This window comes from Tauraco erythrolophus, chromosome 4 (genome assembly GCF_009769465.1).
Source record: "Tauraco erythrolophus isolate bTauEry1 chromosome 4, bTauEry1.pri, whole genome shotgun sequence".
NCBI lineage: Eukaryota > Metazoa > Chordata > Aves > Musophagiformes > Musophagidae > Tauraco > Tauraco erythrolophus.
Window position 1 is genome coordinate 27,293,069 of NC_141468.1, and position 16,841 is coordinate 27,309,909.

Here is a 16,841-nt window from a genome sequence, read left to right on the forward strand (position 1 = left end):
TGTTTGCTCATAGGCAATGGTTTTCAGTTTATTCTGAAATAGTGTCAGTTGGTGCTTCTGTCGCCGTTGACCATCGTTTGAATCTTCTGGATACTGCTATGAGTGACAAATGTGCTCTTTCGTTTCTGTAATGCATAGATTAAAGCATTAGAAAAACCTTCTTTCGGTTCAGTCGAATGCGGTTTATGCAATATCCTAAAGGCCAAAATGCTGAAATCTCTTCTCTCCAAACAGCATAGTTTGCTGTTATGTTGCCAAATAACAACTTTCATCCGCAAGTTGCTAGAACTTTGAAGCAATGCGGATGGAGTTGTTGACTTTTACCACATAGCTTTAGAAAATCAAAGACTGCTTAGATACAGCACTGATAACTACTTCTGTCACCAATTGAAGGGTTGAAAGTTGAACAGAATTTGTAGCAGACAGCAGACTTAATGAAATTAATATTTTTTTCAGAACACTTCCATAGAGTAACAAATGAAAGCAATACATCAGAATTCCATCTTAAATCTTCTTCCCTTTACTGTGAGCATTAAGAATTAGGTATTCAGGACAATCATCATTAATGTTATTGGCCAGAAAATCTATGGCTTTTTTTTTTTTTTACTGTTAACTCATGACAAAAGTGCTTGTTTGGCTGTAATTACAATGATGTACTTTTCTTTTTCCCTAGGTGGCAATTTTTAATGCAGTAGTGTCATTGGCTGAAGACTAAACATGAGAATAGCAGGTAAGTACACTTAGTAAAATCAGACTTTTGTCACTTGTGAAACTAGTGCTACAGATAGCATTAACAAATTATGACAATAAGGTTTTAAACTAAACTTAACTGGTGTTACAGGCGTTGCTGTTCCATTTAATTGATGTGTTGTGAAACTAATTTTGGAATTTAGGATGGTCTAAGAGCAAGCAGCTGGTTAAAATGCTTCAGCTGGTCTGCAGTGACTGGTTAAGGTGCCATGACTTGACGTACTTTGGCTGCTAATCCTGTAAGTTGATGAGGGACAAAGCAAATGGCCAATTGATGTTTTAAGAGATTGCTTCTCTGCCTCACGCTCCAACCAAAAGTGCTATATGCTATTATAATTTAGTTTCTGAAACTTCCTGAGTAGTTACTGGGAGTTTGAAAACTATAAAAGCCTTTTCATAGAGGTAAGTTACTGTAGAACAGGGTTTGGGAAACGGATGTTACTTGACAGAAGGTGTAGTGGTTGTAAAAATAAGATCCTTGCCAATATAACACTACAGGAAAATATTATTTTAAGACATTTCCTTGGAGTAGAATAGCTTGTGTGCAATTGAACGTTTTGAGTTTCTGACACATTGCGCTTTTATCAATAGTGGTAGTGTTATGTTGCAGAAGGAGCAATGGTTGGCTTTTCTAGGAGAGAATGACACCACCTTTTCCAAGAGAGTTGCACATTAACTTTCTTAATGCATGAAATTAGTCCTGATTTTTGTTACTACTTCTAAAGGTGGTTTTGTTAACCTCAATATGTTGTATAAGTAGGAGCAATCTGCTAAAGTAAATCTGGTAAGGAACTGGAAAATGCTGCAATTCTTAGAAGACAGCTAAATCACCTGTAAAATGACTTCCAAACCTCTTTTTTTCTTCCATCTGACCACTTTTGTTGCTAAAACCTGCAGACAAAGATGATACAGCAGGTCCCTATAGAATGTTTAACCTGTAGGAAAGAGGCTGGCTTTGGTTCTAATGTTAAAAGAATTTTCTAGGAGATTTCCTACCTCTCTCAGTTGGAGGGGGTGCTCGCAGCTCAGTTGAAAGGATCAGGATGTAGAGTGAACGGAATGGTTAGTGCTTAGACTGAGTTCTCGTCCATCTCACCTACTACCTTCTGAAACAACGTGCTCTCCAAGTGCCACTTGCTAGATGACGCGTTCCAAAATCTGGTACCATCTTTGTCTTTTTAAGCAGTGTTGCCTTGAAAACCTTTTCTCCACTTCTAAGCATATGTTCAGATCATCTGTTTTCTCTTGTGCTTACATGTGTTTCACTTTCCTTCAAGTGCAATAATCTGTGGAGTTCCAGCGTAATATTTTTAAGTTAAGTTTGCATCTATGTTTTCTCATGTAGTGTATATGTGCTCACATACACGAAAATGGGAGAGAAAGACTGAACTACCAGCAAGCAAAAAGTCGTATCTCTTTCTTCATCTTTCTTTTCTTTTTCTATCCCCTTATCTTTTTTTAGCTTTTTGGAAGCATTGATTAACATCTCTCATCCTTCTGAAGGCTGAGTAATATGTCTATTTTAAGGGTTTCTGAACAGCCCATCACAGCAGCAGTCTGAGATCTGCAGGAGTACATAAGTTTGGTTTTTTTCTGAAGGATTTATTTGGCTGGCGATCTGAGAAACAGAAGCATGCTGTGAGGTTGCTTCTTCCAAACAGTTTGACATACTGGGCTGAGACAGGAAGGCAGGATGTTGATCAGATGCCTCCTCACCTAACTTCTCTCAGTATTTTACAGTAAGCGAAGAGTACAGTGTTCTGTAAAAATCTATTGAAAATTATGCTAAAAAATGATGGGCTTCATGGCAGTACCACATACACCCAAGTTTCCATTTCAGATGTAAATTGCTATGATTGTGTACTTCCAGCTCTTCTCCCAGGAAGTAACTTGACCGCTCGGCACTGGAGAAAGTTCGGCTTGTAAAATTACTTTTTAAAATTAGTTCTTTTAGTCTTCAGACTTGCTTTTTGAAGGTCAGAAATTTTAAATTTGTTGAAAAGGAGGTGAGGAGGCTTTCTTTTGGTTTGGTTGGTGGTTTTTTTAGTGTAATGCTCAGACCTGACTGACCAAAGCAGCCAAGCTACAGTATATGAACAAATCCCTAATCACTCAGTCTTGACCATACATTAAAATAGAGGTAGCTCAATTTGGAGAGGGGGAAGAGTATTTGTGAACAGTGAGGAAACAGGTACACATGGCTAAGAACAGGGAGGTGGAATAGGGGGAGGTGGGAATTTCTGCTTTGGGCAGCAGCCAGTTAGCTCAGTGTAGTTCATCTTGTTAAACTGGATTTTCACGGAAAAGTCTGTGGTTTCTTCTGGCTGCTGAGCTGAGCTGGTGTGCTGTGGTGTCAGACAAGTGTGACGCTGGAGAAAGCTGAAAGCAGGGTGTGTGTTTGGAATAGTAACCTGATGGACTGGCTCAGTTGCACCCTACATTATAATGTCAATTGCTTGCAGATTACTTCTGTTTAGTGAATCCACAAATGATCATCCTGTTTCTGAGTTCCCCTTCATGTAATCTGACACATTTCTTACGTAGTCAATTTTTGTAAACTTAATGTTATCATTGGCAGATAATTTTTTTAAACTTTTCTCTGCTTCTGATTAGGTGCTGCAAAGTTGATAGTAGTCGTAGCAATATTTTTATTGACATTTTATGTCATATCTCAAGTGTTTGAAATAAAAATGGAGACAAACTTAGGACACATATTTGGTAAGTGATGACTTTGTTTTCTCTGTACATCTATTAGTATTTACTTGAGCCATAATCAAGAATATCGTATTCATTTTGCTTTAAGCTTGACTTAGGCTCTTACACTTAAGAATTCTGTGTTTATTTTTAATGTGTGTACTTGTTATTTCTTAATATATATTATACATATATAATATATAATGTGTGTATTAAGTTATTTTCTCTATGAAATATTTAACCTACTCTCTTAATCAGTTTGATTCTTTTGCCTGCCAAGTATGCATAATTTTACCTGCTTTTTCTGTTTACTGGTACTTACAGTCTTAGTCTGGAGTTGTAAACTAGGTGACTTGTATGATGTTTCTGGAAATCTGTACTCTGCCTTTGTGCTGCTTAAGCAATTAAAAATTTAACTTTTAGGTGGGCTTTTTTTTGCTTGTACAGGTACACTACCATGTACAATTGAATGTGCAGTAATCAAAACGTTTCTGATGTGCCCAAGTTCTACACAGACAAGGATTAGCAGCTGAGATGACTTAAAATTCAGAGTGTATGTTTTATGTTTTAAACCAACCTTATCTTTAAAGGGACTTTTCATTACAAAAAAAAAAAAAAATTTCAGGACAGGCTGAGAGAGTTGCGGCTGTTCAGCCTGGAGAAGAGAAGGCTCCAGGGTGATCTTATAGCAGCATTCCAGTACTTAAAGGGGGCCTACAGGAAAGCTGGAGAGGGACTTTTTACAAGGGTGTGTAGCGATAGGACAAGGGGCAATGGATTTAAACTGAAAGAGGGCAGATTTAGATTAGATCTAAGGAAGAAATTTTTCACTCAGAGGGTGGTGAGGCACAGGAACAGGTTGCCCAGAGAAGTTGTAGATGCCCCATCCCTGGAAGTGTTCCAGGCCAGGTTGGATGAGGCTTTGGGCAAGGTTTCCCTGCCCATGGCAGGGGGATTGGAACTAGATGATCTTTGAGGTCCCTTCCAACTCTAACCATTCTATGATTCTACATGGGTAGAGTTCATGTTATTTAACTCCAGATTACTACAGTGTGAGCCGACACCTGAATCAGTTACCAGAGGCATCTTTGATAATTGTTTAAGAGACAGAAATGTCATTAAGTATTACAGATGTATTGTAGATATGTGCTTGATGAGGTCACTTGGGTCTCTTCCTATCCCAAGACAGGGAGTCATGAATGGTTGGATTCACATACACCTGAGTCGCAGGCTTCCAGTGTTAGGTGAAAGGAAACCCATCCCTGAGAAGCTGTAAGAAGGGAATTCATTTCACTTTAGTGCCCACACCTCTGCAGATCCCTGATGGTTTTGTATCTCCGTGGATCTTTGTGTTAATTGGGGAGTCATAAACTAAGGCTTCTAAATGTAGTCCCTGATCACTTTCATTCTTCTACCATGTAAAGGTTAATGTTTTATATTGGAACATAATGTTCAGATGTATTTGATGCTTCGTTTCAATGAACTTGTTTTTATAGGGGTACAGAAAGGTTTTAAATTTATAGAATATTTTATAGTAGATGACATTTTAATAGTAACATCTTTTAAAACTTTCTTTTTGCATTTTAGCTAGATCAGCACTGGATGCAGCTGCACGCTGTAAGTGTTCACATGCATGTGTTACTGCTGTGACTTGCTTTTGCTAATAACAGAAAGACTGTTGAATTTTTATAATTAAGAAAGTCTTAATTCCACTTTAAATGCAATCAGAAATTAATTTTCCTCTTTTCCTGATTTTCCTAACTCTCTGGTAAAGTCTATTTTTTCCCTAGCATTTTACTTTTAGTTTTGTCTTGTGGCTTTTGATGACAGTGCCAGAGCAAGCAGCGGGGGTGAGAACAAAAAGTAGAATAATGAGGTACTGCAGGAATCTAGATTATTTTAAGGTGCTGTAAAACTACAGATGAGATACTGTTCATCTCTGTTCTTTTCCTTGAACTCCTTCAGAAAACTAACTGATGTTTTTCTGTTAGCCTACCTGTGATGTTGTCTCTAAAATCCTGTTTTATTTCCGTTTGAAAGCTACAAAACCTCCAAGATACAAATGTGGGATCTCTAAAGCTTGTCCTGAAAAGCATTTTGCATTCAAAATGGCAAGTGGAGCAGCGAACGTAGTTGGACCTAAAATTTGTGTAGAAGATAACGTGTAAGTGTTTTTACCTGTTGTCTCTTTAAGTATCTCTTTCAAATGCTGTCTTGGATCACTTTGCACACAAAATCAGTAGTTTAAATGATTCTTTGTAGGTTTTGTTTTGCCGGTGGTTTGACTACATGAAAAAATTTAATCTCTGATGAAGCACACTTAATACTCTGCAGTAAATGCAGGAATGTTATGCTCTTTTAATACATACAAGATAGCTTACACTTCAGGTTTACAGACTTGAGGATTAGTTAGATTTTGTCAAATCAGATGCAAACTTGCCTCTGAGTAACTTGTTCTTGTGCCTTTAGTGGTAATTCAGTGAATGATTGTACTTAAGTAATTATCCTTGTTACTTCTAGTTGAGTGTCATCAGCTAAAACTGTGCTGTGGAATTGTCTTCTGCAAGTCATATTTTAATCTATTAGCATAGTACCAATGTCAGGACTTATTTTCTGCTTTTCTTTAAGAGATTACTTCAAAAGGGAAAAATAGTATTTTAATGATCAGTAGTTATTTAATTGTGCTGATTGTAACTAAAGTTAATAAATTTGAAATAATTGTGAAACAGAGAAAGGAACTGCTTGAAACAACACAGTTTGGTTTTGAGTTTAAGTCTTGTATTTCTAATAACAGTATTTTTAACACAGTATTATCAGTAATACTATGCCTAAAGTATTTAACTAAATAGCTTTCACATAACCCCATAATGGGAATATTAATATTTGGGTTTAGACTTTGTTTCTTTGCTCTTAGGTTGTTCCTGCTCCTGTCACCCTGAGTGTGCAGCTTCTAACAATCTGCATGTCACATGTCAGAAGAGGCATGATGTTAGCATTGTTGGAAGGAGTTTGTTTTTTTTAAATATCAATCACACTCACAGGCCTTTGCCTTCCTTTCGCATTTGAACTACTCCAGTTTGGCTGTTTCTCAGTCCATGCTATGTTAGTCCAGAGTGGTTCAGATAGCACATACAGCAGTCAGTGCTGATTAATTCTATAGCAAATGGCAACTTTACTGTGAACAGTGTAACCTCATTTAATGTTGTAAATAGTATAATTAATTTATAAAAGAGTAAAAAGTGTTGGTTTATATTTTCCATCTCTTTACTATCTATAGTAGCACTGTAAGATTAGTCTTACATGCTCTTAGAAAAGACTAGTTGTAGCATCGACTCTAGCAATTAAGATGTATTGAAGCTGAAATGGGAGCTTTTTTCCCTGACAACTAAACACGTGCAGCGTTTTCACTTCGTGTTATTCGTAGAAGCAGGAGGACCATTCAGATTTCAGGCCGTTCTTCTGTGAGGCTGGCTTAGCTCAAGCTTGCTCACGTGTGTAGGAGTGCATTTGCAGGGGAGCATCGCGCTGTAGTCGTGGAGCACGTGCCAAGCGAGCGTGAGCTCACCGTTGGGCACCTGCTGACTAAAAGCTGCTAGCTTCTGCTTTCCTGTCTTCTCATTGATTCGCCTTGTGACCTTGGACACTCTTATCTAATCTGTCTGCATGGTGGTTTTGTTGGTGTTACGAAACTTGCCAGCTTCTCATTCTGGTTGCTAGGAAGCTTAATGTCTGTGAAGCCTTAGGGTGATTCACTGGTTAAAAGTTGTGGGAGTGGAAATAATATTTTAATTTCAGGATTGTAGGGTTTTTGTTTTTTTTTTTTTTTTTTTTTTTTTTTAAATGTCTCACTGGTTAACTAAATGAGAGTGTTGTTGCTGTCAAAAAAGAAAATCCTCCACTGGATACTTCACTGAAGACAGTGATGAAAAGAAAGTAGTTGCTGGCAAGAAATCTTCTATTCTTTAATACTAGTGCACACCTTAATGCACAGCTATTGCAGTCTAAAGTCCAGTTTCCCTTGGCAAAAATCCTTCTGTAATTCCTTCTGAGCAGGACTTCTAATGTCTGTTTAAAGGTCCACCAGAAAACTTGATTAATTTTGTATCATCTCCTGCTTTGTTCATAAGACGTTTGATTTCTCTTTCCAAAGCTCCCGTTAACTTGTTGATCGTAAGTTGTTGGAAGAATTCTAAAACTGATGAACGGCTGCCCTCCTGTGAGAAGACTGTCACACTACAGCCTGTAGTGTTTGTGACTTGCTGCAGAAGCTGTCTCAAGTAGTAGTGTAGTATCTCAGAGCTCTGAAAACATTTATTTCTTCTTCAGTAACCGTTTTTTAGTGATATTTTGTGAACTCGCTTCTGAAAAAGGCTTTTTTCTGATTAATTTTCTATTCATGCTTCCCAGACAAGGAAACAGGGACAAGTTTTCATAATTTACAGTGTAGGTTTTTGTTGTGTATTAAGCACAGGGATGTCACTTGGTTGATGAGACCACTAAAGGTGCTGATATAATTCAGAATACATTTAATTTCTCAATTTTTTCTTTTTAATTATGTAGATATTTTGGTGTGAAATAGGAATTCTGCTGTATAGAAGTTCAGTTAAAGCCTTGTTCTCCTATATTGGAAGGACATAGTCCGAATTAGAAAAAGCATACTGTAGTCATCATCAAAATATTAAATATTGTAGTTGCTACTTCATTGCCTTTTTAGAATAAGGGGCAATATTGCTATACTTCATTACTAGCAACTTCTCCATGCAGTTTTACTGCCTCGATTAAGAAGGCAGTTGCATGTTTGTGCTGCAGTAACTTTATAGTAGAATGTCACACTACATTCCTTTTAATAACCGGTACTTCTTTTATACATATTTTCAGAACTTCTTTGTTGTCTGAAATCTCTTACAACTTTTTGTTATGTATGTGTGGATTTTCAGTGTCTAGTCAGCCCAGTATTGGATGTTTTTGACTGGCACCTATTTACAGAGAATTTTGTAGTTAAAATAAAAGGATGTTCTATTGATAAATTAAATGTCTGCTAATCTTTATATGAGGAGAGGGATGCATTCAGAACTTCACTGGGGTTTTAATTTGTGTTTTCAGTTATTTGCCATGTTTCTCTTGATTAGAATGGATGTTCAGATATGACCTGAAAATCCTGTGATCAGAGAAGAAATCATCCTTCAGTGCCTAAAATACTTCTGAGTTCCCTGCTAACCAGAACTGAATTCTGCATTTCAGCAGAAAATTGCAGGTCTTCTATTTCAGGAGTTACTGAATTAGAGTTTTAATTTTAATCAGAATTTTTGGCAGACGGTGTAACTTAGAGGACTAACAGAAGAGTATAGACTTTCATCTCTGATTACTAGTTCTTGAAAACCTAAGTCACCGTACCAAGAGTTACCACTTACTGATAGTCTTTCATGGCCTCTCTGAACTAATACTGAGTCTGTTCCTGATAGTTGTCGATTAAATTTAACGTTCCTCTAAATTTTGGCTTTTATCTTCGTCCTGGGTGCAAAAGATAGCATCAGAGAGAAAGATTTTTGTCATGTTTCTGTCATAGACCTTGTTTCTAGCCTATCACTAATAAGTTAGCAAGAGAAAGCTGATGTTGCAGTCATGTGTAAGGACATGGTCCTTCTGAAACAATGCTTAGAATGGATGTTCAGACATGACTTGAAAATTATATGATTGCAGAAGAAATGTGAAAAAGTTTTGAACATAACAGGGTTGTACATGTCTGCAGTCCCTTCCCAGAGCAAGCTAGGAAGGCTAAAGAAATCCTGATGAGGACGGAGGTAAAGCATCTGTTGGAGATTTTGTAATCTGTTTGAAATTAATGAGATATGTGCACTTACATGCTTATGCTGAGGTGCTTTCTTAAATCTCAGCTAAAGACTTCTTCAGGACCTTAATTTATGTCATAGTTTCAACCCTTACTCCTATTTCTCCTTGTTTATGTTAACTCTTTTACTACTAGCTTCACAATGTTAGTGCTGGGATATTTGGGGTCTGGAGGCAGAAGAGAGACCATTATACAGTGCCGGTGAAAAGGGATGAGGAGATCTCTAAGCTTCTTCTCACTAGAATGGTACACCCATCGTGATCCAAGATGGCACAGCACCACATCTGACAGTCTTGACGTACCCATTCGCTCTTCTTTACAGCTCTGAAGGGCTTCTGTTTCACAATGTGTTTATGCTTTCCAGCTCCTCTGCCACTTTTCAGTTTGGCCAAGTAATTGCTGTTAGAGATTGTAATGGTTTTGTTGGTATGTGCGACTGTACTCTGAGATTATATTCAACTTTTGTTTAAAGTCCCGTCAGTGTATGAAGTATTTTTCCTGGCTTTAAGTTTCCTATTATAGGTAAGAGTAGCTAACTGCTTTGACTTTCTTGTTTCTTAGTATGATGCTGCAGTATTAAATTGAAATACCTCGGTTCAGTTAGCTTTTAAACTCATTAACACATTTTTGTTCATCACGTGCTTACAAAAAAGCTTAAAATGTTGATTACATGACCGTGCTAAGCTCCTCAAATTATTTGTTTCAGGCTTTTTAACTGTAAGGAATTTTCTTAAATACATTAATAGCACTTTAGTTTTGGTGACATTTTAAATATACATACATACTTTGAAACCAAGATGATTAAGCAGTCAAATGATCAAATGAAACGGATACAACTGGGGATATTTGATCTATTATTTTTCTTAATTAGGTGATACCATAAGAGCAGATAGATTAGTAGTTCAAGGAGATTTTGCTTCATTTAAGTACTCATTAACATGTCTGTTTTCAACTATGTATCTCTCACAATTTGATTGATCCTATTTAAAAAAACAGAAATATTTCACATCAGAAAACTGTCCTGTTAAAAACAGAATTGTTTATTTTGTTTCAGTTTAATGAGTGCAGTGAAAAATAATGTTGGCAGAGGAATAAATGTGGCCTTGGTCAATGGTAAGTGACGTTTTAAGTGAGCAGATTGTCTTCTTTTTCAGATTGTTTCTGAAATTTGAGGTGAAATACTAAGGGATGGTGAAAGGCAAGCAGGAGGAGAAAAGGAAGCCTTCAGCCTATTTGTACTGAGATCATGTCAGATTTTGACACTCTTACCTTTTTGTTAAAAAGTAGAAAAACTCAATGCATTTTAGGTTTTAAAAACGCATAGCAAAAATAGTAACATGGAGTGCTGTGGTGACTATCTGTGATACCTCAGATAAATTCCTCATGCACATATAAAATGGAAGAGGACATGAGATACATGCTACTTATTTTGACTTTGTGCGTTGCCACCACTACTAAAACTTCGTAGACTAAATTCTTCTGTTGCTGTCTTTTCAGTGAAACTTATCTAACAATTCTCTTACTACATGGAAGGACCAGTTCGTTATTTCCTAGCTTGAAATCAGTCTATTTGATTAGTCTATACCTATAGATCTTGTCCCTAGATACATCATGTTATGTAATTGTGCTCAGGATTCTTAACTTTCATTAAAACCAAACAAATAGACTTGTGTGTGACCTTGAAAGCTGAACTGAATGTCAGTACTGGCAGATTTGTCCTTGATGTGTAGGAAGCAATTCCTTGTAGCACTGAGATAGTACTTCGTCATTTCAGTGCAATATAAATTCATGTTATTTTTGGATTGTACTTAGGTTTACGTCATCTAAAGCATGACTTGAACAATACTTGCCTAATCCTATTTCGACCTCCTAAATTGTCTCAATCTGTTCAAAATACCTACCTTTGCATTATATAGCTGCCAGTCTTTCTCCCTGTCTTCCAAACTTTAAATGAATGTATGTATTAAAAAGAAAACTCTGCCTTCCATCGAATCCTGCCTTCGTAGGCAGCATAGTGAATAAAAAAAAAAAAAGCTACTGAAATTATTATATTGTCCACTTTCTTCTATTTGTTCTGGATGTTTAAATCAACTAAGAATTTCCAGTCTAGCAGAACATGCTGTGTAATTTTTAATCTTTCTTACTTTCCATGGGGCACTAAAGGCAACCTATAGCTGTACTATCTATTTTTGCAAAACCAACTTGAAAATAAAAAAATGAATTGAATTCTCTTTATTGGTTTAGCGTCTGTGGGCTTTTTGTTGCATTTTATATTCCACTTGAAGCAAAATCAGAAGTTTTCATCTTCTCTCTTTCTTTCCTTTTACTTTCCTGCGTCTTTCACAAATTAATATACTGTTTAAGGAGCAATCTTCATAGAATATAAGAATTACCATGGTAATTGATTTGTGTGGTGTCTTCTGCAGCACTTTTCTCTGAAAGAGTCATTAAGAGGTCTTGGACATGTTATCTGTAAAATATTTTTTACTATATTTGATGACACCAAATATTTATTTTTCTCCAGGTAAAACAGGAGAACCGTTAGACACTAAGTTCTTTGACATGTGGGGAGGAGGTAGGTGCAGTTACTTTAACTGCTTAGAAAGAAACAACTTAAATGCCTCTTTTTTTTCTTGTGTGTTTTTTTTTTTTTTTTCCCCTCTTCTCCCTTCTCTAAGCTCCATTTGCTGTGGTGGTTTAAGGTGGTAGTTAAGGGAGTGCCTGGCCTCTACCTTTGTAATTGTGAGAAGAGTGCAACTTAAAAAAACATACAAATAGTTGAGGTGGGAGGGAATGGTATGGTTGATCAAACACACTTGTTCTCCTGAGTAGTTCCCACTAGTGGTTATGTCTTTACACAACATGGATGAAATATTCTATAAAATAAAAAATTTATAGATGTTTTATCTTTTCCCTACTTAGTATCTTTTTATAAATTTATAAGTACATTTACAAATATTCTTAAAAGGAATGTCTTTGCAGGAAGGCATTGCAGGTGTTTAAATGTGGAATGGTTGCTTATTATTAAAGTGTGTTGTGTTCTCCTCTTCAGATGTGGCACCATTTATTGAATTTCTGAAGTCCATCCAGGATGGAACGATAGTATTAATGGGAACATATGATGATGGTGCAACCAAGTATGTAATAGATTTGTATAGTAAACATTGTTTAAACTTTTAAATGCTGTTTTATACTGAAAAAATGCATTCTTTATTGCACAATCACTTTTGATTAAGTTTTATTCTTCCAAGGTAATGGATTTGAAACTATGCTTTCAGTTTATTAGTGTGATTTGGGGGCAACAAGGATCAAATGAAAACTAACCAGGCATAATGAGTTATGTATGTATTTACATAGAGGACAGTTAAATGTATACTTTTGTGATCCTAACAACAGAGAAACAATAAATTTGATACTAAATTAGACCCTTTAGCAGCAATATCGCAAGAGTTTGAAAAGGCTAGAGATTAATAGTTGCCTAATTAGTAAGTGTTGTATCTGTACACATAGCTAATTTTTTTGCTTCTCTGTCTTGTTGTATTAACTTCTTTTCACAATGTAGGGCGTATAGTAAGTCCAACAAACTGCTTACTCATAGCTATGAAGAACATGTTTACATGTCAGGCGTTGTACTTTTTGAAACCATACCCTTAATCTCCCTGGTTTTCGAAGAGCCTGTAGGTTTCTAGCTGCTTGCCTAGAATTTGTCCTCACCTCTTTTTTTTTTTTTGAATGTGAAGGATATCTGTCTTTTTGGAAATGTGCTGGTTTTCCTATTGCTGATAGCCCGTTTTGTCTTAATGCTAGTAAATTCAGGTATGTTCAGACATAGGAATGTGAGTGTGAGAACATACTCTGGAAATTGGTCAGCTCTATCCAGTACTTTTCTGAGATCAACTCCAAGACGGAGTTCGGTGGTTACAGGGGTGCAGAGACTGTTCCTAACAGACTTTGCCTGTATCCTTCCTTTTGAAGTCTTAAGAGGTTGCTACTGTGCGCCTCGTACTTTTTGACCTCAGTGTTGGGACTGTTCCACCCTAAAGCTGTTCAGTTTATTACTGTAGGCATAGCCTAAGAGGTTTTAGTTCTCTTTAAACAATTCTCTTTTATTTTCCAACTTTGGTCAGCTTTAATTGATACTAATAATTACTGTAGAATTTGTATTGTCATCTATTCCTCACTTAAGTCATCCTGTCCAAAGGATTGCTTTTCATAGTGAAAATTAAGAGGTTTTTTTCTTATTTTCCTCTGTTCTTTTAATAATATTTAACTTTTTGCTACTGTGTTCTGTACATTTGTTTTCACTTTTGTTTCCATTTGTTATCCACAGCTTGTCTGTATTTTTAATATAAGAGCAGCTTTCCTGTGACAAAGTCCTGACTTTGCTGTGTTCGATATTTGTAGTAAATAGTTAAGTGTAGATTCACTGCTTTTAGGAGAAGAAAGCAGTTTATTGTTTCTTTATGCCAAGGCTGGATCTTGTTGTTCTATTCACTTGTTCTGTTGCTTTTCTTTTTGCTCTTTTTCCGTTTTCCTTTGATGTTTTAGAGAATATGTACAATTAATTTGTTTCAATAATCATGTCACAGCTAATTTTTTTGAAAGCTTGTATATAGATATGATATCAGGTAAGCAAGAATGTGAATTTGGGCTGTTCATGCTGACAGTCAGGAACCTGCTGCTTTTACTAGTGATATTACATAATTCCCTGAAAGCTTACCACTGGTAGTTGATGGTAATCGTAAGTGCCAGTTCTTGAAAACAATTTAAATTGTGAAGAACCAAAATATTTTAAAGTAAAGCTATTTTTATTTTGATTTTTTTTTTAATATTAGCTGCCCTAATGCTCTAGAAACTTGGACTGCGGATTGTGCAATAATCTCCAAAGTACTTAATCATTTTCATAATTTTAGCTAAAGTGAGTTATACAACTATATCTCAGTAAGTAGTAATAATCAGAAGTTGTGTGTGTTGTTTAGTAGGTCGGGCAAATACATCAACTGAAAGGAAAACGTAGAGAGCTGTTATTTGGAGGTTTTGGAATGATAACTTACCCTACAGAATTGTTTTCCCTTCCATACTAAAATTATGCTACTTGGACCTACAGGCACTGAACCATGCTATGGGACAGTGTTCTGAATTTTGAATTAATTGACCCAACAGACAAGAACTTCTTTCATATGTTCAGGTCATTCTTCTAGTCTAAAATAGCTTTTACTTTATCTAGACTTCAGCTTGAGCGTGCGAATGATGTTTACTTTAAAGGTTGACTTTTTTTAGTTGCTTGGAGAATTGCTAACATGACTTGAGATGTATGTACAAATTCTCCCAGGAGAGGGTTCTTGGCTTTTGTTGGTGTACTGATAGGTTTGTGTGCTGGTTCCTTGATATTATAATATAAAAGAGCAGCGCTCATTAGATCAGGTGATTTCAGAATTAGCCTTATCTGATTTTGAAAGATAGATCTTGCCCAATATTGACTGACTGAAACTATATTTAATCAGATTAAAGCTGAATGGTCCATTTAACAGTGAAAGCTGTAAGGGTATATGCATTTTGTTCACATACTGAACTTCTCTGTTTTGTTTAAGGCTTAATGACGAAGCACGGAAACTGATTGCTGAATTAGGAAGCACATCTATTGCTAACCTTGGCTTTAGAGACAACTGGGTCTTCTGCGGTGGAAAAGGAATTAAGACTAAAAGTCCATTTGAACAGGTCTGTGATTCTAGAACTTGCTGGAATTTATCAGCTTACATTAATAAAGGCGTAGCATGTTTTATAAATACCATGCATTTGTTTAAGATGGATATCTGTTGCAGTAGTAGCACACAGTGTTATTTTCAAATTTATTCCTTGACTAGTCGTCTTTTAAATGTACAAAAGAGATTCTCTGGTGATTCACAAACAAGAAAAAAATCTTATATGGGGTAGAGCTTACTATCCTGGTAACTAGTTCATTTATCTTTTTAATGAATCCAGTTAAACTGAAGAATGAAAAACTTAGTGTCTGTTTTAAATGGACTGAAATGGTAGACCTCCAGCAGATAAGTGGTAGTTAAGGTATCGATGTTCCCAGCTGTTCACTTTGCTCTTCTGTCAAAAATTATTGCTGCCTTAGCAAAATTTGTGTAATAGCATATGTTCCCATACTTTAGCTGTTACAATTCAACATTTGTCATTGTTGCCTTTAATTACTGGTAAAGGTAGCTTTGTACTAGGAGAGTAAGGAAGGTGTGTTCTCTTTTGCCAGCTTTGCGAGGGAGCAGGAACTAGTGCAGGAGCAGTGGCAAACTCTTGGAGGCAGTAACATCTTACCTGACTGCATATGGTTGCTTGGTAGAAAAATAAACCCCTAATTTTCAAAAAAGGCAAACATTCAGCGTTGTTTAGTGTTCTTTAAAATCTGACTACTTGTTCTCAGTGCCTTGTAAATTTAGTATCCTTATTTATTTATTTTTTCCTAGTGGTTCATGTTTTAATGCAGTTGGTCTTTTCCTTGCTTGTCTGTCTTCCTGTAATACACTTAAAAAAATGTTTTCGCAGTATGGCTTAACGGTTTTTAGCATACACTTGTCTGAGCAGGTTGCATTAAGTGGTGAATACTGGGAGACTGTTATATTTGATGCAAAGCACAACAGGCTAGTTGTGATGTTTTCTCTTATTCCATGGCCTGAAAATAAGTAAATAAAATGTCTTTTAAAGCTCTGAGTTAAAGCAAAAAGATAAATCACTTAACATTAATTGTAGATTGATGTTTTCTATTTATAGCATATCAAGAACAACAAGGACACAAACAAGTATGAAGGCTGGCCAGAAGTTGTTGAGATGGAAGGCTGTATCCCTCAGAAGCAAGACTAAGTGAAAACAGAAAGAAAGGAAAAGGAATATGGAAGAAAATGCACTTTCTGCTATTATTATGGAGAGCGCTGTGAAGGAGACTGTACTGTAAATAATGTTTTTAAAGCATGTGACCATCTTGTCGGTGTGTGCATGAGCACTGACATTTTGCATACTGGGATTATTTATTGCTAACACACATAGAAATCCTTTTTGTAAATACGTCCAAAATAAAAGAAACATCGAATCATTTCTATGCAGGTTTCTTAAAAGCACAGTATTTAGTTTGCCTGTGGTAAATAATATCTTGTAGATCAACTGGCTAATAAATTGCATATATGGATAACAAACAGATCCTGACAAATGTTGTACTGTCCTCTTAACAGCGTAATATTGCTGAGTATGTAACCTTTGTGGAATATTGTAGATTTTAGTGATAAGTTAATAAAGATCTTTAATTTTTTTTTTATCCTCTGCCTTTTTGATGGCAGCATCACTTTTTATTAAAGCTATTGGGTTGTTCTAATACCAAGTGCTCCAGAAATTTATTTTGTAGTCTCCCCATCAAAACTGAATAAATCAGCAGAGGAAGAATACGTGATAGTGTAACACAGATATGCCATGAGAAGCACAATAGAAATAGTTTTTATTAGGGGAAGAACAAAAATAAATATATAAATAGCGTGTGTGAAACTTAAAAGCAGCTTGG

At 36.1% G+C, this 16,841-nt stretch overlaps 1 protein-coding gene across 1 annotated transcript; it reads left to right on the forward strand.

Annotated features, from left to right (window-relative positions):
- The first annotated feature begins 696 nt into the window (after positions 1-696).
- On the forward strand, positions 697-16,514 carry FAM3C (FAM3 metabolism regulating signaling molecule C). Its single transcript, XM_086609874.1, has 9 exons — positions 697-730; positions 3,364-3,468; positions 5,032-5,061; positions 5,485-5,608; positions 10,347-10,405; positions 11,817-11,867; positions 12,345-12,429; positions 14,884-15,010; positions 16,064-16,514. Exons 1-9 carry the CDS (start codon positions 718-720, stop codon positions 16,151-16,153), a joined length of 684 nt encoding a protein of 227 aa, XP_086466000.1. The 5' UTR covers positions 697-717; the 3' UTR covers positions 16,154-16,514.
- Positions 16,515-16,841: the final 327 nt, after the last annotated feature.